This window comes from Eptatretus burgeri, chromosome 16 (genome assembly GCF_056783735.1).
Source record: "Eptatretus burgeri isolate ZD-2024b chromosome 16, Ebu_testis_v1, whole genome shotgun sequence".
NCBI lineage: Eukaryota > Metazoa > Chordata > Myxini > Myxiniformes > Myxinidae > Eptatretus > Eptatretus burgeri.
Window position 1 is genome coordinate 49123078 of NC_140976.1, and position 22471 is coordinate 49145548.

General features: G+C 41.8%; 1 protein-coding gene across 1 annotated transcript in view; it reads right to left on the reverse strand.

Annotated features, from left to right (window-relative positions):
• Positions 1-20428: 20428 nt before the first annotated feature.
• LOC147011045 (uncharacterized) overlaps positions 20429-22471 on the reverse strand; it is a 604759-nt gene continuing 602716 nt past the window's right edge. The window contains exon 9 of the mRNA XM_085858901.1: positions 20429-22194. Coding sequence (XP_085715027.1) covers positions 22135-22194 — 60 coding nt within the window. The 3' untranslated portion in view covers positions 20429-22134. The remainder of the gene's footprint in view (positions 22195-22471) is intronic.

Consider the following 22471-nt stretch of genomic DNA (forward strand, 5'->3'; position numbering starts at 1 on the left):
TATTCCTGGGGGTGTGGGGGAGTGAGAGCAGTGCATGGAGAGTGAGGAATAGAGTCTTTGATGAAGAGAGCAACACCTCCACCAGGACGAGGCTCAGGTCTGTCATACCGTAAGAAGGAGTAGCCAGGGAGAGATACTTGGGAGTCAGACACGTCTTGGGAGAGGAAAGTTTCTGTTAGGCAGGTAATGTCTGGTTTGTCAGTGGCAACCTGTATGGAAAGATCTGAAAGGTTTGAGCGAAGGCCCCGGATATTTGAGGTCCACACTTTTAATGAAGAGGAAGGGGAGGAGGCTTTGGGTGCAGGAGGTGGAGGGGGGGGGGAAGGACAAGGGACGAGGGGGGCAGGTAAGGAGGGTTGCCATGTTCATCTCTGTCTTGCCCCTCTTGTTCCCTTTCAAACAAGCGTCATGAGCAAACCTTCCAGAGAGTTCCAGATATTTCTGGTGACGTCAAAGCATGACGTATTCAACAATCACAAACAATTATTTAGTTTCTCGCTTACAGAAATTACCGCTCGCTTACAAGTAAGCTACACATTACCCCGAATGAGGTGATATACATTTAAACAGTCAACTCTTCTTTGTGCCACATGGAATTAAACACCAAACAACACATCCAGGTTTCAAAAGAAAAGTACACACGCTCACTACACCGTCATGACTACATTCACCGAAAAATAAAATACTTGCTCCTTTTTATGCCTCCACACCGAGGGTGCCGGAGACATTATGTTTCCGGGTCGTCCGTCCGTCCGTCCGTCCGTCCGGATTTTCGTTTATGGGATAACTCAAGAAGCAAATTGTAGAATTTCATCAAACTTGGTACAAAGGTAAGTTAAGACGGGGCAATTAAGTGTTTAAATTTTGGGCCAGATGTAATATAATCAAGGTCAAGGGTCAAAGGTCAAGGTCAAACGCTGAAATTTTACTCTTTACACCCTAACTCAAGAAATATTCGACAGAATTTCATCAAACTTGGTAACAAGGTAAAGTAATACAGGACAATTAAGTGATTAGATTTTACGCCAGATGTGGTAAAGGTCTAGGGTCAAAGGTCAAGGTCAAACTCTGAAATTTTACTGTTTGCGCCTTAACTCAAGAAATATTCGACAGAATTTCATCAAACTTGGTAAAAGTTAAAGTAAGACAGGGTAATTGAGTGATTAGATTTTGGGGCAGATGTAATAAAGGTCAAGGGTCAAAGGTCAAGGTCAAACTCTGAAATTTTACTCTTTACGCCCTAACTCAAGAAATATTCGACAGAATTTCATCAAACTTGGTAACAAGGTAAAGTAAGACAGGACAATTAAGTGATTAGATTTTACGCCAGATGTGGTAAAGGTCTAGGGTCAAAGGTCAAGGTCAAACTCTGAAATTTTACTGTTTACGCCCTAACTCAAGAAATATTCGACAGAATTTCATCAAACTTGGTAAAAGTTAAAGTAAGACAGGGTAATTAAGTGATTAGATTTTGGGGCAGATGTAATAAAGGTCAAGGGTCAAAGGTCAAGGGTCAAAGGTCAAGGTCAAACTCTGAAATTTTACTCTTTACGCCCTTACTCAAGAAATGTTCGACAGAATTTCATCAAACTTGGTAAAAAGGTAAAGTAAGACAGGACAGTTAAGTGATTAGATTTTGGGCCAGATGTGGTAAAGGTCAAGGGTCAAAGGCCAAGGTCAAACTCTGAAATTTTACTCTTTACACCCTAACTCAAGAAATATTCGACAGAATTTCATCAAACTTGGTAAAAAGGTAAAGTACGACAGGGCAATTGACTGATTCGATTTTGGGTCAGATATGATAAAGGTCAAGGGTCAAGTATGTCAATAATGAAGTGTTTGTGCGGGAGGGCGGGGGCATACCCGTCGACTGCGCGCAGTCGAATTACTCTAGTTTTTCCTTTCAAACGAGATCATTAATTAATTTACAACCTTTAAATCATTTACAAAGTATAAATGATCACATTCATATACGATAAGCACGAGCAGAGGGAATTCACATATTAATCGAATGTGGCTGCACGCTCTGTTTCTACAATCTCGGTCCCAATGTGCAGCAAAAGTCGATTTCCCACCGAAATTCCCCCTTGAAATTTTTGGAACCTTCAGGAACTCCTCGCTTACATTGGAAAGGAACCAAAATCCTCTTACGGACGTGTTTTGGAAAGCATGGCGTGTCGACTTTAACGCCCAGAATCTGATGGAACGCATATTTACATTTTAATCAATTTTCATAACCGAACCAACAGCCATCACGATGTCACTTCCACTTCAAAGAGTTTAATTCAGATTATAATTACAAGTGCTCGTTTGCTGAGCTGGCTGAACCTCTGCTATCTGCGCACAGCAAGAATCGCGATGATTTTGCCGCCGTTGGAAGTCACTGGAGCAGCACTTCGTGTCGCCTTTGGAGCACTCTGAATGGACATATAATGTGGAAAATCGAAGATCGCATGATGCCTGTCGAAAGAGGAAGGCCATTGTGTGCCGGTACCTCGACCCGTTTCAAAACAACTATCTTCACCCACGGCGCAATTGCGATGGAGCGGCGATCCCTCCGTGGTTGCGTCTCGACCACACAAACGTTTCCCCGTTTATCGTGGGTGCTCCTTGTTGCTCCTTGAATGAGTTTAAGACTTTTTATTTGTTACGAGATAAAAAGTACATTTCGATATGATTCAATCAAATCGTCTCCCTTCGTGCAACTGGTATTCCTAAAGATTTGGAGCTACAGATTGTCATGTGATGTCAGGTGACGATGAGGTTGATCTCACAGTGGGAATGTTACTTGATTCCATTAGGAATGCTTCAGCATCACAGTGGGAATGATACTCTATTCCAGTCGGAATGCTTCAGCATCACAGTGGGAATGGTACTCTGTTCAAATAGGAATGCTTCAACATCACAGTGGGAATGATACTGTATTCCATTAGAAATGCTTCAGCATCACAGCGGGAATGATACTCTATTCCAGTAGGAATGCTTCCGCATCACAGTGGGAATGGTACTCTGTTCAAATAGGAATGCTTCAGCATCACAGTGGGTATGATACTCTATTCCAGGAGGAATGCTTCAACATCACAGAGTGAATGATCATCTATTCCAGAAGGAATGCTTCAACATCACAGCGGGAATGATACTCTATTCCAGGAGGAATGCTTCAGCATCACAGTGGGAATGATACTCCATTCCAGTCGGAATGCTTCCGCATCACAATGGGAATGGTACTCTATTCAAGTAGGAATGCTTCAGCATCACAGTGGGAATGGTACTCTATTCCAGTAGGAATGCTTCAACATCACAATGGGAATGACACTCCATTCCATTAGGAATGCTTCAACATCACATTGGGAATGATAATCGATTCCAATTGTAATGCTTCAACATCACCGTGGGAATGATACTTGATTCCAGTAGGAATGCTTCAGCATCACAGTGGGAATGGTAATCTATTCCAGAAGGAATGCTTCAGCATCACAGTGGGAATGATACTCTATTCCAGGAGGAATGCTTCAGCATCATAGTGGGAATGATACTCTATTCCATGAGGAATGCTTCAGCATCACAGTGGAAATGATATTCTATTCCAGGAGGAATGCTTCAGCATCACAGTGGGAATGATATTCTATTCTAGGAGGAATGCTCCAACATCACAGTGGGAATGATACTCTATTCCAGTAGGAATGCTTCAGTATCACAGTGGGAATGATACTCTATTCCAGGAGGAATGCTTCAACATCACAGTGGGAATGATACTGTATTCCATGAGAAATGCTTCAGCATCACAGTGGGAATGATACTCTATTCCAGTAGGAATGCTTCCACATCACAGTGGGAATGGTACTCTATTCAAATAGGAATGCTTCAGCATCACAGTGGGTATGATACTCTATTCCAGGAGGAATGCTTCAACATCACAGAGTGAATGATCATCTATTCCAGAAGGAATGCTTCAACATCACAGCGGGAATGATACTCTATTCCAGGAGGAATGCTTCAGCATCACAGTGGGAATGATACTCCATTCCAGTCGGAATGCTTCCGCATCACAATGGAAATGGTACTCTATTCAAGTAGGAATGCTTCAGCATCACAGTGGGAATGGTACTCTATTCCAGTAGGAATGCTTCAACATCACAATGGGAATGACACTCCATTCCATTAGGAATGCTTCAACATCACAGTGGGAATGATAGTCGATTCCAATTGTAATGCTTCAACATCACCGTGGGAATGATACTTGATTCCAGTAGGAATGCTTCAGCATCACAGTGGGAATGGTAATCTATTCCAGAAGGAATGCTTCAGCATCACAGTGGGAATGATACTCTATTCCAGGAGGAATGCTTCAGCATCATAGTGGGAATGATACTCTATTCCATTAGGAATGCTTCAGCATCACAGTGGAAATGATAATCTATTCTTGGAGGAATGCTTCAGCATCACAGTGGGAATGATACTGTATTCCATTTGGAATGCTTCAGCATCACAGTGGGAATAATACTCTATTCCACGAGGAATGCTTCAACATCACAGTGGGAATGATACTGTATTCCATTGGAAATGCTTCAGCATCACAGTGGGAATGATACTCTATTCCAGTAGGAATGCTTCCGCATCACAGTGGGAATGGTACTCTATTCAAGTCGGAATGCTTCAGCATCACAGTGGGAATGGTACTCTATTCCAGTAGGAATGCTTCAACATCATAATGGGAATGACACTCCATTCCATTAGGAATGCTTCAGCATCACAGTGGGAATGGTACTCTATTCCAATGGTAATGCTTCAACATCACAGTGGGAATGATACTCTATTCCAGGAGGAATGCTTGAGCATCACAGTGGGAATGATACTCTATTCCAGGAGGAATGCTTCAGCATCACAGTGGGAATTATACTCTATTCCATTGGAAATGCTTCAGCATCACAGTGGGAATGATACTCTATTCCAGTAGGAATGCTTCCGCATCACAGTGGGAATGATACTCTATTCATGTAGGAATGCTTCAGCATCACAGTGGGAATGGTACTCTATTCCAGTAGGAATGCTTCAACATCACAATGGGAATGACACTCCATTCCATTAGGAATGCTTCAACATCACAGTGGGAAAGATACTCTATTCCAGTAGGTATGCTTCCGCATCACAGTGCGAATGGTACTCTATTCATGTAGGAATGCTTCAGCATCACAGTGGGAATGATATTTGATTCCAGTAGGAATGCTTCAGCATCACAATGGGAATGCTTCCGCATTGCGATGTGCTTCAGTGTTCCAAATGGAATATTACGGCATCACACATTATGTTACTGTGCCAGCAGGAGGCGCTGCACCATTAATCATACATATAGGACACAATTATAAAGTGAAAAAGTCAGAACACAAGAAATTATTAAGCCAGCCGATTATTCTGCATTCCTCATACATGGAAAAGGACACCACGGTCTCTCGTTTGAAAGCGTTTTATCACTTACAAAATCGAAGATTTTTCAAGTATACTGGTTAATCGATTTTGTTATTCTGTCTGTCTGTCTGTTTGTCTGTCTGTCTGTCTGTCTGTCTGTCTGTTTGTCTGTCTGCCTGTTTGTTGCCTCCAGATCAGTTTTAAACCGATCTTCCTGAAACTTCACCACATGGTCGAGTTTGGCATAGGGAAGAAGCCTTTTGTTTTTGAGGTCAAAAAGTTAAAAGGTCAACATAGGCAAAAGGTCAACAATTTAGGTGACATTTCTAAAATCCTCAATTTTCATCCGACTGACTTGAAATTTGAAAAAGGATTTGTATTTCAGGTCACCGAATTCAACCACCAATTTTTATGAGGTCACCTTATGCCAAAAGGTCAACATAGGCCAAAATGTAAACAAGGGCCCAAGGTCAACAAATAAGGTGGTGTTTCTAAAATCCTCAATTTTCATCCAATTGACTTGAAATTTGAAGAGGATTTATATTTCAGGTCACTGGATTCAACCACCATTTATTTTGTAGGTCCACAAAGGCCAAAAGGTCAACATAGGCCGAAATTCTAAAATTGTCAATTTTCATCCGATTCACTTGAAATTTGAAGAGGACTTGCATATTTGGTAAGTTGCATTCAACCAACAATTATTTTTGAGTTCAAACTAGTTTTATGGATTTTGCAAGTATCGTGCTCTGCACGACGTCTTCTTCTTGTTTGCTTGCTCATTGACAAGCACCATCCATACACTGTCCTCAAACATTTACATTTTTGTTCAGTTAACTACAGCAACACTTTTTTCCTGGATGAACGACTTTGTTCTTCCTAGACGTCATTGTGGTGTCCTTACCATCAGCTGGATGGGTTGGACGGTGCATTTGATGAAACGAAGACTCCCTTTCAAAATCGATTCCTTGTGAAAGCAAAATTGGCCCAGAGAGCAACGACTAATAGGTTCGTTGGAAGCACCATTGATTGTAATGTCAAGCCACGGAAGTGTGATCTCGTAATGATTGTCCCGGCAGATGAGGACTAATGATGGACAATGTCTTGCTTCATGAACCCATTGTCGTTGCAACTGTAACTGCCTTGGACAAAGTGCTACTTCATCCTCCACACTACCTTCGCCAATGAGTTATGCAAGTGTCTCTTGAGGACTTGCCAAAAAGGTCATCCTTATTACCTTGTATAAGGTTTGGCTGAAAATGACGCAACAAGGTTGTATCTTCTTCGATTGTCAAAATTATCAAAAATTTCAACAATCGATTATCAAAAATGAAATTGTGGCTCTGCAGTGTAAAGAGAGAGAAAGAGAGAAAGAGAGAGAAAGAGAGAGAAAGAGAGAGAAAGAGAGAGAAAGAGAGAGAAAGAGAGAGAAAGAGAGAGAAAGAGAGAGAAAGAGAGAGAAAGAGAGAGAAAGAGAGAGAGAGAGAGAGAGAGAGAGAGAGAGAGAGAGAGAGAGAGAGAGAGAGAGAGAGAGAGAGAGAGAGAGAGAAAGAGAAAGAGAAAGAGAAAGAGAAAGAGAAAGAGAAAGAGAAAGAGAAAGAGAAAGAGAAAGAGAAAGAGAAAGAGAAAGAGAAAGAGAAAGAGAAAGAGAAAGAGAAAGAGAAAGAGAAAGAGAAAGAGAAAGAGAAAGAGAGAGAGAGAGAGAGAGAGAGAGAGAGAGAGAGAGAGAGAGAGAGAGAGAGAGAGAGAGAGAGAGAGAGAGAGAGAGAGAGAGAGAGAGAGAGAGAGAGAGAGAGAGAGAGAGAGAGATATCTAACTTGATTGGAGTATCGTGTGATGAGGCATTAGGGTTTTTGATCTCACATGGCAGGAAGATCTTGGGCCTCTTGATTTTATCCATCACTCCTCTGGTCTAACTCCCTCTGTCTTCTGACCTTCCCTTTCCCGAGAGGGCTTTATTAAGCAAGCGGTGCACCACCATCTCATGTTATCCCCCCATCCCGTCCTGCAATATTTTCTAACCCCATTGACCCGACCTCACCTACCTCAACCCTATAACATTAAGGTTACCAAGTTTCCTTTCCTCCTCTTTTCCTGTTTTTTTCATCCCCTTGTGTCATCATCCCACTGCCATACAATGCCTTTTCACTTTTGTCACCTCGCTCTTCAAAGAGCCTCGATGTTGCATCGAAAAAATATTATTTTGGTTTTGGAAAACTTACCCCATGGGGAAAGCATACATGGACAGATAGGTGACCCGAGGATAAGTTATTTCATTTGTGTTTGCATATAGAATACCTTGCCTCAAATTTCCAACCTTGCCTCAAAAGCCAGTCGCCGACTGGGAATCCTCCGTCGTGCAAAGTCCTTCCTCGGCCCTCTTGAGCTCCTGACCACTTACAAAGCTTTTGTCCGTAGCCTGATGGAGTACTGCTCTCCCCTCTGGGCTGGTGCTCCTGCCTCCCACCTTTCTCGACTTCACGCTGTCGAAACCAGGGCTTTTAAGATCATTGGCATCTCCCGCAATGAAGCTGAGTCTTTGGGCCTCTCACTCAATCACCGCAGGTTGGTCGGTGGTCTTTCTGTCTTCTACCGACTCCTCTCCAGCCTTGCCCCCCTGCTCTCTCTGCGATTTGTCCCAACCACATTTCCACAGGGCGCTCAAGGTCCGCCAACAACCCCCTTCTGGTAAAACTACCAAAATCACGAATCACTGCTCATCTTCACTCTTTCATTCCTCTTTTTTCCCGCCTTTGAATAAACTTCCTCACTCTATTCTTTCCCATTCTTCCCTCCAGGCTTTCAATGTAGCTGTTCACCACCACCTCTTATCTTCCCCCATCCAAATCCTCGATCTTTTCTACCCCCGATAATCCACCCAAGCCCACTTCCTTCAATTCTCCTGCTTTCCTTCCTGAAAGTCCCTGTAATGTCCATCTTCTCCTCGCCATGTTCCCCGTCCCATCCCCATCCCTCTCCATTCCACAGTTCACCTGTGTCTGTTCCCCAATGATTTGTCCCTTCCACTCCCGCCCCTCTTGTCTCATGCCTCCTTTCTGTGAGTTGTGTGTTAGCTCTCATACGAGCCTCGACCAAGGTATACAAAAAAAAAAAAAAAAAAAAAAAAAAATACAGATTGTTCTTTGTCCCTTGTCAAAGGGCTGTTTGGGGGGCATGTGTTGGCTAGGTTTTGTTTGTTTTGTGTAATGTCTTCCCCCTCCCCCTCTATTATTATCAAACATTCCTCCTTAATTCTGTTCAATCCCTCTGTTACTTTCAATCATCCTTCCATAACCCCATCGGCCCATTTCAACAATCCACAAATAATCTCCCCTCCATCAAACATCCCTTAAAAAATCCCTTCTTCACCCCATTGTTTTTACCTTCAATCCCGTGGCCGTTCGGTCATCCCTCGCTCATGCGTGGTTCCTTTCCTTGTTCCCTCCATCCGCGCATTGCTTGGTAACCCACTTCTCGTGGGTGTGGTACTGTACAAAACAGTGCGGCTGGGCGTTTTCTGCACAAAGGAGGAGGGTGGGGGCTCTCTTTGCAGCTTTGGGTGCGCAGAGGGTGGTGCAGGCGCTTTGTTAAAAGCTCCCCCCAAAAGGTGTAGAAATTTTCAAAAGTGACGTCATACACTCACCCCCATTGGATGCAGACCAATGGGAGGGTGAGAATGCTTGTGAGCAGAGGGTCGGAAAGCTGATGCGAAGAAGAAGCAGAAAGGCAGAGAAGAACTCATGACAAGCTCACACAAGCAGGGAGGAAGAGCACTCCTGAGCATATGACTCAGAAAGCAGAAAGGAAAGAGGCAAAAGACAGAAAGCAGAAGAGAGGGCAGAAAGCAGACACAGAAGGGTGACAGAAGCAGAAAGGAGAAACGAATGGGACAAGCTCGCATGAGCAGAAGACTGAAAGACTGAGAAGGCTCATGAGATGAGGAACAAAAACATGTGAGGGAAAAGAAAGGAAGGTTTGACGAGCAGTTGATGACGAGCTTCTCTGGAAAAAAAAAGAACACTCCTTCCATGAGCATCATCCTGCTCTCTTGATCCTGTCAGTCACGAAGAGCGAGGAGGGTGAATCGTGGCACCTTATCGATGGGGGCCTGACGACGAACAATCTGAGGCAGATGAGGGTGACTTGCACATGTATCTTGCATATCTCCGATGCCAGAAAGGACTGACCTGCTGGGTCTGGGCACCTCAAGGATGAGGTTGCCTGTCTCATCGCACCACATCACCACTGCCCATATTCCCCATCCATTTTCCTCCGCATTCTCTTGTATATTTGTGTGAGGTGATGGAGAGAAGGAAGGACTGATTTCCTTTTCTCTATTCGTTACTTTTATTTTATTTTCAAGTCCTTCTTGTTTTATTCTTTGTCCCTGAGTGAATGATGGTCAAGTCTTTTGCTGAAGTAAAATTGAATAAGAATACTTGTTGTGCTTAAATCTGCTCTTGCATGCCTTTTTGCTTTCTTGCTTATAAATACTTGTTTTTAAATGATTGCTTGTTTGTGTGTTTGTAATAAATAATTGTTTGTTGCTATTTCCAATCTGTCTCGGTTGTCTTTTCCTTTCTTGGTTTGATGCAGTGCACAACTAAGGTTAGACGGGAAGTTCTACCCCAATAGTTTGCTTTGTCAGCCAGTGCACACTCACTGTAACGCTCAGCAGTAATCTGAGTGTGCATTGAGGGCACTGACCCCAATTTGCCGGCCGTCCACAGGTAAGGTGTTATGCGAAGTAGTGTAACCCTGCCCAGATTGGCTGTGCCAATCGGTGTTCAGGGTTGCATCCCAACCTACTGGTGTGCGGAGTTTTCTGTGCCCGGTGGCCTCAGGAACGGGCATTCGGGATGGACCCAAATGCTTCCCCTCATGGCAAGCGATGAACCCGACAATTAAAATAAATAAATTTGTGTATTTATTTGCGAAATTAAAATAAATAAATTATAATCATAGAATTATTAATTTCTTAATCAATTGGCGAATAGCATTCCAAAATTACCACTGTTTCATCCGAATCATTTACTTTTTCAAAATTAAGTGATTAATAAATATAAAATATTAATCAATTAATTGATTTATCAATAACTCAAAAGTACCCTTTGTAGCCAAATTACTTGTTCACTGTCGTGTTCAAATATTAGCTTTCAAGCTCAAAAGGTGCCTGAGATATTGCCCAGATGAGAAAGAAAATAAATGTTATTACTAAATCGATTATAATTAAGTAATCAGTCAATTAATTGATTAATCCAAAAATAAAAATTAGTTTTTTGCCAAAGTACTTGTTCACTATTGTGCCCAATTTTCAGTTCCCGAGCTCAAAAGATGGCTGAGATATCATCCGGACAAACAAACAAACAAACGAGAACTAGACATCATGCCGAGAACGATACTTGCAAAATCCATAAAACAAATTTGCCCTCAAAAAGAATTGGTGGTTGAATTAAATGACCAAATATGCAATTCCTCTGCTAATTTCAAGTCCATTGGATGAAAATTGACAATTTTAGAAAGTTGGCTGATGTTGACTTTTTGGCCTTTGTTGACCTCATAAATAATTAGTGGTTGAATTCGGTGACCTGATATGCAAATCATCTTAAAATTTCAAGTCAATGGAATGAAGATTGCAGATTTTATAAATACCACCTCAGTTGTTGACATTGGTCCTATGTTGGCCTTTGGCCGATTTTGACCTAAAAATAATTGGCTAGTTGAATTCAGTGACCTGAAATATAAATTCTCTTTAAATTTCAAATCATTCGGATGAAAGTTGAAATCAGTGACCTGAAATATAAATCCTGTTCAAATTTCAAGTCAATCGGATGAAAATTTAGGATTTTAGAAATCTCGACCAAGTTATTGACCTTTGGCCTATGTTGACCTTTTGGCCAATGCAAACTTCAAAAATAATTGGTGATTTAATCCAATAAGCTGATGTGAAAATCCTGTTCAAATTTCTAGTTAATCGTATAAAAATTGAGGGATTTCGAAATCTGACAAATTTGTTGACCCTTGGCCTATGATTAGGTTTTGACCTCAAAAACAATAAGCTTTTTGCTTATGACAAACTCTACAATGTGGTCAAGTTTTGTGAAGATCGGTTTAAAATTGTGACATGTAGGCGATTGACAAACAAACAGACATGCGGACAGAATAACAAAATCGAATGACCAGGATATAGTATGTACTTCAGAAATCTTCGATTTTGCAAGTAACACAAAAGAAAGATGTCTTGCATGGAATGATACTTGCGAAATCCATAAAACAAATTTGACCTTACAAAATAATTGTTTAAAAAAACAAAGAAGGAATTTAAGACAAAATATACAAATACTCTTCAGATGTAAATTCAAATGGATGAAAACTGAAAATTTTAGAAATCACTATGTTGACCTTTTGGCCTAAGTTGACCTCAAAAACAATTGATAGTTGAATTCAGTAACCTGATATGCAAATCCTGTTCAAATTTCTCATCAATCGCATGAAAATAGAAGATTCTAGAAATTTGACAGAGTTGTTGACCTTTGGCTTATGTTGACCTATTGACCTAAAAAACAATAGGCTTCTTCCTCATGACAAACTCGACCATGTGTTGAAGTTTCGTGAAGAAATTGTTAAAATTCTGTCCTGTAGGCGACAGACAGACAACAGAATAACGGACCAGACCAACCAATGCAGTTGAATCTTCAATTTTCCCAAGTTACAAGAAAACCTAACAAACCGAGTGAAAACCGAATACGCCCTTTTGGAACGTCGTGCAGCACCTGGATATGGAATGGGGAAGGACGGTGTACAATGAAAACAAAATGTGGTTTTTGTCATTTGGATTGAAAGCTTAAACGTCCTTATCCCATTTGGACTGTGATCATTAAGTTAGTGATCGCCAGCTCCCTGAACAAATTCCAAATTCCTTTCCTGACTTGCCATGTTGAAGTGGTGACCCATCCAGCATTGTAAACATAACCAGAGAAACTGCTCCGGCAGATACCGACGCTCTGTGCAGACCATGGTACATGATGATGAAAACCACCTCTTGGGTGACAACTTGGATTGCATGTTGTCTCGAACACAACACCGCCATGTTGTTAAACATTGCGATCACTCCATTCTGTTGGAGAGCTTGCTTGAGCGATTTGAATCAAACAAGCTGCTTGCAAACAGAACACAACCCAGATGTAAACTCAAATCAAGTGTTTGCACATTATCTGTTGAACTTTTGAACTTTGGTATTTTTTAGACACGTTGCCAAAGTTTGTGCGTTTTCCTCAGCAATTCCTGATCAGCCTGATCTTATCCACCAGCCGAAAATTTGGGAAAAATAATGAATATTTTAATCGCAAGACACGTGACGATCGTGTACTTGGAAACACATCTTGTAAAATACATATTTTTATTTATTTATTTATTTAATAAGTGAAGTTATACTCTGGAGAAATGTGTGTGAATTGGGGAAATTGAGGGGGAAAAATATGTTCTGGAAAATGGATGGGTCAAGGCAGAAATGATTCATCAAGCATTAGTCACCAGTGGCAAGACGTGTTGATGGGGTGTTCACAGTGCACAGTCCGTTGGGCTTCTCTTGATGAACAGTTGATCGGACGAGTGTTGATTTGGTACCTTCCAGCTGTGTGTACACCTGACGTGTGCTGGACCATGCTGGCACAGCCAAATCACACTGATATTTTAGCTGACCTTGCATACACTCTCCAACAGGCATCCCCCCCCCATACACACACAAAGAATATATATATATATATATATATATATATATATATATATATATATATATATATATATATATATATATATGTGTGTATAGCTTTTTCTCACCACTAATTCACGAACTCAATGACTGATATTAAAGATCAGTAACTTCTGGGTGACATAGAAAGCTGAAATTTTGTGTGTTGATGGACATCAAAGCCGATACACCGGAAAAACACCCACAGAATCATCAAAAAGCATCTGGAAATGAAACGATAAATAAATGAAAATAAATAAATGAACAAAAAAAAAACCTGAAAAAAATGCAGGTGAGTCACCCAACACAATGGTGAAGCACGGTAATTTTGTGAGGTCAGCAGCTCGGGCATGGACGGTGTAATCATCCAAAACTGATGCAAGTAAAGAAATCAGATTAGTTAGAGGAGTCCTGCTCAAATATGGGTGCAGCAAGGAGATACTATGCCTGGTGTTGGCTTAATGGTTTGGGAGGTGGGGCTTGGGATCCTATGATCCTGAGTTCAAATCAAATAATACCAGGTGGGGTTGACTCTGCCTGTCATCCTTCCGAGGTCGGCAAAATGAGTGCCAGCTTGCTGGTATACTGTGTCGGAGTGGCGACCCATCCAGGATTGTACCCAATAGCCAAGGAGACTGCTTAAGCAGCACCAACACTTTGCACAGAGTATGGTCCCAATGGATGGATGGATGGAAGGGGATACTCCCCACCTTGAAAAAAACCAAACGGACAGAACGGAAGGAGCCAGACACACTTGGGCACTGTGTACTGCCATACTACCCGGGTCTTTCTGAAAGGATTGGCAGGATAGTACGTGGCTCACGGATTGGTGGAGCCTCAAGCCTCTACGCACCATCTATAATGTCATTTCAAAACTAAAGGACCCAATACCAACTGGTGATAATTCTGGAGTGGTTTACCATTCGTCAAGCAAAGACTGTGACTAATTCGACATTGGTGAAACTGGAAGAAATTTAAAACGACGAAATGAACATGATAGAGTAACTAGGCTTGGAAAGGTGATCCAGTCAGCTGAAGCACGTCATTGCCTGTGATCTGGCCATAAATTTGACTTTGATGAGACCCGTGTCCGAGACACTACATCCAACAAACTACACGGGTTGATTTTGGAAGTGTGGCACGTGAAGAGCCGGGAGGGTGGTCCAACTGGGGGGACGGTGGACATCCCCACACAATACACACCTATGATGCAAAGTGGCGAAAACTGGATGGTGCAAATGGCTGGATAAGGCGAGCAACAAACAACACTCAATCCCAAACAGCACATCCACACGAGCAGAACACCCTACGAGAATCCCAATACTCACACAACCAACACCTCATCATGCCCAACCCGGACATGAAGCCAGCCATGTGCAAAAAATATTTAAAAGGACTCCTCCATTTGATCTCGAGCACCAGCACATGACCAGAAATGAGCGGTCGAATCGAAATAAAAAACCGGACGGGTGCCGAGGCTCAGGGTGTATTGTGCCTGTGGAAGCCGGTTGTGTGAAGCTGGTGAAACGTTGCCTGAGACCGGGTCTGCTCTCGCTTTATTGCTCAAATTGGCGGAGTCGATCTAGTTTTTACTTGTGGTTGGAAGTGCCTTCTTCTTCTCTAAAAAGAATATATATATATATATATATATATATATATATATATATATATATATATATATATATATATATATATATATATATATATATATATATATATATATATATACTGTATAATAAGCCTGGTGTTGGCGCAATGGTTAGGGCAGTGGCTTGGGATCCAAATGGTCCTGAGTTCAAACCCCGTTGGGCCACTGAATTAATACACCAGGGGGTTGACTCAGCCTGTCATCCTTCCGAGGTCGGCAAAATGAGTACCAGTATACTGGGCCGGTGTATACCCCGGTTAAAATAGGTGTACCATATCCCTGTGTCGTAAGAGGCGACCAGGGTTGCGTCAGGAAGGGCATCCGGCGTAAAACATGTGCCAAATCACTATGCGGATCATACGGATGATCCGCTGTGGCGACCCCTAACGGGAGCAGCCGAAGGAAGAAGAAGATATATATATATATATATAAATATTTTAATCGACACTAATAAATGTCAATGTGTCTCCTCCAGAACTCCAAAACTATGAAACCTAGTAGCCTGAATCTTTGCATGCATTCTAAGGGAACTGTAAGGAAGTGCATGAGTGAAAATTGGGTGTTTGGATTAATTAAAACACCCCTTTTGAAGATAATTAACGGCATTATTTAATTTATCCTTCATCAGGAGATCCTCAGCCACCTCGCTCTCTGGTGTCTGAAGGCGTTTCCTGGGTGGGTCTGAAGCCGCCATGTTTTTTGGCCTGCTCAACCTTGCCTTGACTCGGAACAGTCCGCAACGATTTCATCGCAATGAAGTTTTTTCACTTTCCTCACTCATATTATGAAATTCCTGTTCATCATAGCTACAAAATCGCTGGGTTCATTGCAATGCTTATAAACACCCGGAGATGTCAGCGTTCGTTGCTTTATTTCATATCCACACACGCGATCACCACGATCTCTTAAATTAAGGAGAATTACAAAATTTAAGCTCCAGAATCGAACTTACAAGCAGTCCCGACTCCCACAAAAGTGTTCATGTTTGTCCAATTCGTCTCCAGGAGGTGAATGTTGAATATGCCGTTCGGTGATTGCTAATTGCGTGCCAAGGGAGCCATTTCTTATCAACCATTTGGTTGCAGTGCTTAAGCCAGCACTCGACAATACTCGCAATGTCACCGAATACTTTACATAGATAGACTTGAACAAATTTCAGGGCTACTCCCCTACGTTGATCACGTGTTGTTCTGCGGTGCAACAGGCGTTGGCTTGCCTCACTGAAAATATGAAATTTTATTTTATTTTATTTTCCCTTTTTGTTCATCCATTATACGACCCGTCACTTCGGCATAGATAAATACAAATAAAAATTAAATGTTTCGCTTCTAAAAGTTTCTTCAAACGTTTTGTGCATTGCATGGTAACGCCACTTGATGCGTTCTTCAACTGCTTGCGATATCGTGGTTCTACACTGGAGGTAGGAAGACAAAATAAATTATATGATCACAATGAGAATTTTTTTTTCAGTTTTGAAGTGAAGAATCACCACATCATGACAGGACAGCTGAGAGGTACGCATGCTCAATCTGTGTAGCCTGGATTTTAATCCAGACCCAGCTATAAACTGACCTCCCTGTGTTTCATAGGCTGGGTGATTCATCACTGTGTGTGTGTCATCTCTCGGATGGATGATAAACTGGGTGTCACATCTGCTGGAATCCCTCACCTCTCTTTATCCCAACCATACCTCCTCTCTCCCAACCCTATCCCTCTTTCTGACCCCAACCTCTCTCTCTCTCTCTCTCTCTCTCTCTGACCCCTCCCACTCTTTTCACTCTTCTATCTCTCTCTTCCAACCCTCCCCCTGGTGGGGTGCAAAGGTCGCAGCATGTACAGTCCAAGCTGTTGGTTTTGAATGCTCCCGCCTCAGTCTCAAAGTGTGTGTGTTTGTGTGTGTGTGTGTTTGTGTGTGTGTGTGTGTTTGTGTGTGTGTGTTTGTGTGTGTGTGTGTTTGTGTGTGTTTGTGTGTGTGTGTGTGTGTGTGTGTGTGTGTCATTGCTTGGTGTCTACATATGCGGGTTTCAGAATGTCGAATAGAGTCCTCCTAAGGCAGGATCAAAGTATCGACTTCGTTTCAGTAAGGGGTCATGATTCATGGACCAAGTTGTGAAGTTTTCTGTTCTCAAAGTTTTGTTCCGGGGGTTCTCTCCAGGATCGTCGCTGAGCCCCGAACAGCTTCCAACTGTCGTTTGTTTGTAATAATATTCACAGAGATGGTTTTTAGCTCACCTGTAAAGTCGTTACGGGGAGCTTGTGAGATGGTGCATCATCCGTCTGTCCATCCACAAAGAGCAACTTCTTCTCAGAAACTACACACAAAATTCCGATGAAACTTGTCCACCATCTTCACCATCCGTGATGTACCAAAGTTTGTTCATGACATGAAAAAAATTGTGGTCGAAGGGATTCTACAGAGGAGTTTCCCCCCAAAAAAGGAATTTGCATTTTTTTTTTCTGAAACCACACACGCAATTTCGATGAAACTTGACCCCAATCTTCATCACCCGTGATGGACCAAAGTTTGTTCATGGCAATAAAAAGATCGGTAATTACTTTCTTCTTCATTGTATATTTTGTGGGTCATCCATGCCGACCAGTGGTTGCCTGGTTATCTTATCCAGCCGCTACCAGGTGAGCGCCCAGGGGTATTGCCCCTATGTTTAATATATCTGTGAGGTTGTTTCTCATCATTCCTGTAGGTACAGCTATCACTGTGGTAAAACTTTGGCATTCTTCAGCTTCCAGGATCTTCTCACTTCATTCTTGTGGTATTGGTATTTGGTCATTTTCTTCATCGTTTAGTCCAAAGTCCCTGGTATTATCACCTCAATTAGCAATGCCTTCTTCTCTTTTTTGTACCTTCGTATGATATCTGGTCACAATGCTTTGCTTTCGATGTTCACACTCGATGGGATCATAAGGTCGTACGTGAGCGGTACTTGCATGTTTTCAGTGATTACTCTTGGTTCATGTTCCCACAAATTTTCTGGAACTAGGATATCAAAGTTTTTGCAGACGTGCCAGCGGATTACATTATAAACTCTGTTGTGTCTTTGTGTGTTCTGCTGTTCTGACATGAGTTTGTTTTTGCGTGTGTCTATGTTCGGTCATTAAGAATAACATATTCTCTTTACGAACCCCACCTCCACCCCTCATTTCTCTCTTCTTTATTTTTCATACTCCTCTCTCTCTCTCACCCCGCCCCCCGCCCCCACCCCACCCCCTCCTGGCACCCCTTCCTCTTCCTCCTACAGTATAACAATGTTTGGTGAAGCAAAGCTCTCCCCACCTCCCCCCTTTCCTCACTCTTTCCCCATTCCTAGCTTCCCCTAATTCCTGCCTTCTCTCTCTCCCCTCTTCCTCTCTCTTCCTCCTCTCTACCCCCCAATAATAACACTATCAGCGAAGCGATGGGTTGTAGTTGCTAATATATGTGATATATATATATATATATATATATATATATATATATATATATATATGTATATATGAATATATACTCTTCTTGCCCAAGATTCCTTCCATTCTCGTCCAGCCAGAGCAGCAGCATAAAGCAACCATGAAAAGCTACCAAAGGTAAGCCCTTTGCTGTTTCAAACCCTTCGTTGAGTTCCTCCACAACTTTTACGATGTTCACAAATAGTACGCACATAAGGATCGCAATGCTACACACCTTCTCAGTTTCCGGGCCAGTTTCATCATTTGTTGGTGAATGATCAGCAACAGAGCAGACAGAAATGCACACCAACGAGGCACCCAAGCATGTACCACATGTAAATGTCAAAAGCAGTCAACATCTAAATGAAAAAAAAGGAAGACAAAACCACATCTCTCACCTGTGAATGGAGGGAATAACCAATTAGCTCTCACCTAATCAATTAAACCAAGGTGGCTAGGATTATATAAATAAATAGACTCCTCCCATAGTCTTCCAGCTGAAGAAGCTGCATAAACCGTTTTGACTTCATTTTTCAATATATTGATAGATATAGATAGATAGATAGATATATAGATATACACAAATCAATGCAATGGTTTCCCAGACCACAATTTTAAACAGAATTTTTTCCTTTCCTCCATCACATTTCAAGCACCGACACTAACACGTTGGTGGAAAATCTTTAAAGTTGAAGCGATATCAATCCTACTCCATGACCAAGGAAAGAGAAAGCATAAAGCAACGGCATTTATGATTTCCATCGGAGGCTACATTTTTGAACCGCTCCCATACCGGGCCTTATTTGACACAAGATTATATATATATATATATATATATATATATATATATATATATATATATATATATATATATATATATATATATATATATTGTAGATCATGAAGATGTAAAATAATACATCAGTGCAAACCTTTACAACATACCGAATGTGCAAAATAATCACTTGAAAGCTGTCATGATATCAGCATCTCATCGAGGATGCCATCGGATCCAATTTACATCAGTTTGGCTGCATGCAAGCACACCAGCAGAACCACACGATTTTTCAATCTCACCGATGCCTTGGGAAAACTTCATTGAGATTTTGTCACTCCATCTTATCGCAAACGCTGTTCGCTTCAAAAAAATCTCCGCAGCGATGCTCCGCATTTAAAAGTCCGTCCAGACGTTTATACCAAGGTTAGTATATGTCTGGGGAAAGGCGATCGAGTTCCTTTATCACTTCCATCGTCAATTGTTCATTCTCCAGATAAAAGAAGCTTTGGGAAACATCTCATTATGAGAGAACACACTGTTGGTGCAGTGTGACCACTCCTCATTTTCATAAATGCCAAGGTGAGCCAATGAAAAAAGCCAAGAATTCACAAGGTTTCGGAAAAGCGATGATTTTAGAAAACCTATACGCCAAGAAAACCTATAGAAAACCAAGACGCCAAGGTGAACAACGAATAGCCAAGATCTTGTGAAAAAAGCCAAGGAGTGGTCACACTGTGTTGTTGTGGTCAGCACGAGATTGTCCCAGACGTGATCCAAATATCAGGTTAAATAACACGGACGCTTCAATTCAAGTCTGCTATGAGCACTGGATGCTACATTTTGGAGCACGCTGTTGTTCTTTAGTAGATGATGCTACGTCAGGTGTCTTGTCTGTGGTCAGATGGACATCTGAACTTAAAGATCAGATGACACAATCCACAAGACTATGACATGATGGTCGTACCGTGGTGATGTAGACCCCTCCGAGAGATTAAATGTGGTCAGGTGCATTTTTGTTAGAAAATTTAATTGAATAGTTTGCATAGCCAGATGAAATAAGATTTGGTTAGTTAAACAAACACGTCTTATAATGTGAGTACCATACATTGTCGATGGGCCAAACTTCTCTTGTGAAGATATGCTTTATGACCTCATAGTCTCTTTGGGGAAAAGTTGTACAAACACCAGCTTTGCCTTTCGCTGTCGACGATGATAAGTGAGATAGATTTTGCAAAGTCTTTAAAACACTTTTCAAATCAACCTGAAGTATTTAAGAAAAAGAAAAATAGCAAACATCTTATCAGAAGATTAGTTCTGCTTTTCAGGATGTTTCAAAATCTTCCGTTAGAGTCATTTGAGTTATCTACGGTTAAAGATTTCGATCAGACAGAAACCTGAAGCACAGCGGTTAAAAGAATGTTGAGATTTTATTACAACAGATTCACACCATTTATGCTTGGGCTCGCGGATACTCGGTTCTTGTCCATCGTTTAAAATGTTCCACCTTCTGGGCATTTGATGATATCCTCTTCATTTACGTCTGCGGAACTTGCAGCAGTCAAGCATGTGGAACGCGTCATGCTACGAAGAACCTTACAAGCTCCTCTCAGTAAACACACCTGCTCTCCCAAGCACACCTGGGGTCACTTTTCGCGCAACGGCTGCTGGTTGTTCTACTGGGTCGTACTGGTTATTATAGTCAGCTTGTGTTGTGATAAAGATATCGTACGTTGAGGTGCAGGTATAACGAATGTGTCTCCCACGTAAAGAACTGGAATTCCAATCGTTCCACAAAAGAAACGTTTTTACATACAAACGTTTTTGATCCCTTTCGATGTGCAATTTAATCATTTCTTACCTTGATTAACCCCAACCCATTCTGGAGGTCGTCTTGTTTGAGGAAGCGACGAGCTGTTGGTTTCTACAAAAACTATTTCTCGACATCTCTTCTCTTGATTGCACTGCAACTTTTACCTCCAAATCATCTTTTGCAGCCTTAATGAAAAACCTTCTGCTCACTGACTGTAAACCTCAACCCTTTTGTTACTCACCACTCACATTTTTGGAACTGTCTTCCTGAAGAGCTGTTCAATCCCACTCTTGCCCCCCAAGACTTCAAGCAGTTGGTGCACCACCATCTCATGTCATCCCCTATCCTAACCCATCATCTTTATTATCCCCATTAACCTTTCGTAATACAACCCTCTTACTTGCCCATTATTGCGTTTCCTTCCCTTAATTCTCCCATTTTTTTTTTCCTGTTCATTCATTCTCTTGCTAATCGTGTCAATGAGTTGGCCCGCTAGCAGTTCATGTCGTGCTTCACCCTGTTCTGACTTGAGCCTCGGAGAGAGAGAAAGAGAAAGAGAAAGAGAAAGAGAAAGAGAAAGAGAAAGAGAAAGAGAAAGAGAAAGAGAAAGAGAAAGAGAAAGAGAAAGAGAAAGAGAAAGAGAAAGAGAAAGAGAAAGAGAAAGAGAAAGAGAAAGAGAAAGAGAAAGAGAAAGAGAAAGAGAAAGAGAGAGAGAGAGAGAGAGAGAGAGAGAGAGAGAGAGAGAGAGAGAGAGAGAGAGAGAGAGAGAGAGAGAGAGAGAGAGAGAGAGAGAGAGAGAGAGAGAGAGAGAGAGAGAGAGAGAGAGAGAGAGAGAGAGAGTTTTTTGTGATCGGTTTTATCCAGGCTTTCCTCGTCCATTCTCACATGCTGAAGATTTTCAATCTGGGTATGTCCCTGTTTGTTCCAGATGTCCACCAGATCCAACACAGTTTTTCTTTTCACTCTTTACCATCAACATACATTTTTAAAAAAGTGGTCTTCATGAAGACCACAGGTGGAGTGCTACAAAATATCCATAACACTTCCTTTAGTGTGTGCACTCCAGCACTCAGCTGGAAGAGTCTCAAATATGTTTTCCTCGTCAAGAAGGAACCATGTGACCTCGGATCGTGAAACAGAACCAAAACTCAGACACGTACACCAGGTTTTGTACGAGTACTTCTGCCGTGGTCCTTCTTAGGCGACGAATGGCAACTGGTTGCACAGATAAACCTCGGTTGTGAATTTTTCTCATTTTCTCTTCGCAGCTTTCACACATTTGGTTAGCCTGCAGCTGGTGATGTTCAGGCCAAGTCTGAGACCGTTTCCATGCTGATCCATTCCTGTGGTATCGCCCGCTGCACCTTAGGAGACAAACAGAAAACAAATTAACTCAAACACAACACACACACACACACACACACACACACACACACACACACACACACATACATACACACACACACACACACACACACACACACACACACACACACACACACACACACACACACACACACACACACACACACACACACACACACACACACATACATACACACACACACACACACACACACACACACACACACACACACACACACACACACACACACACACACACACACACACACACTTTCA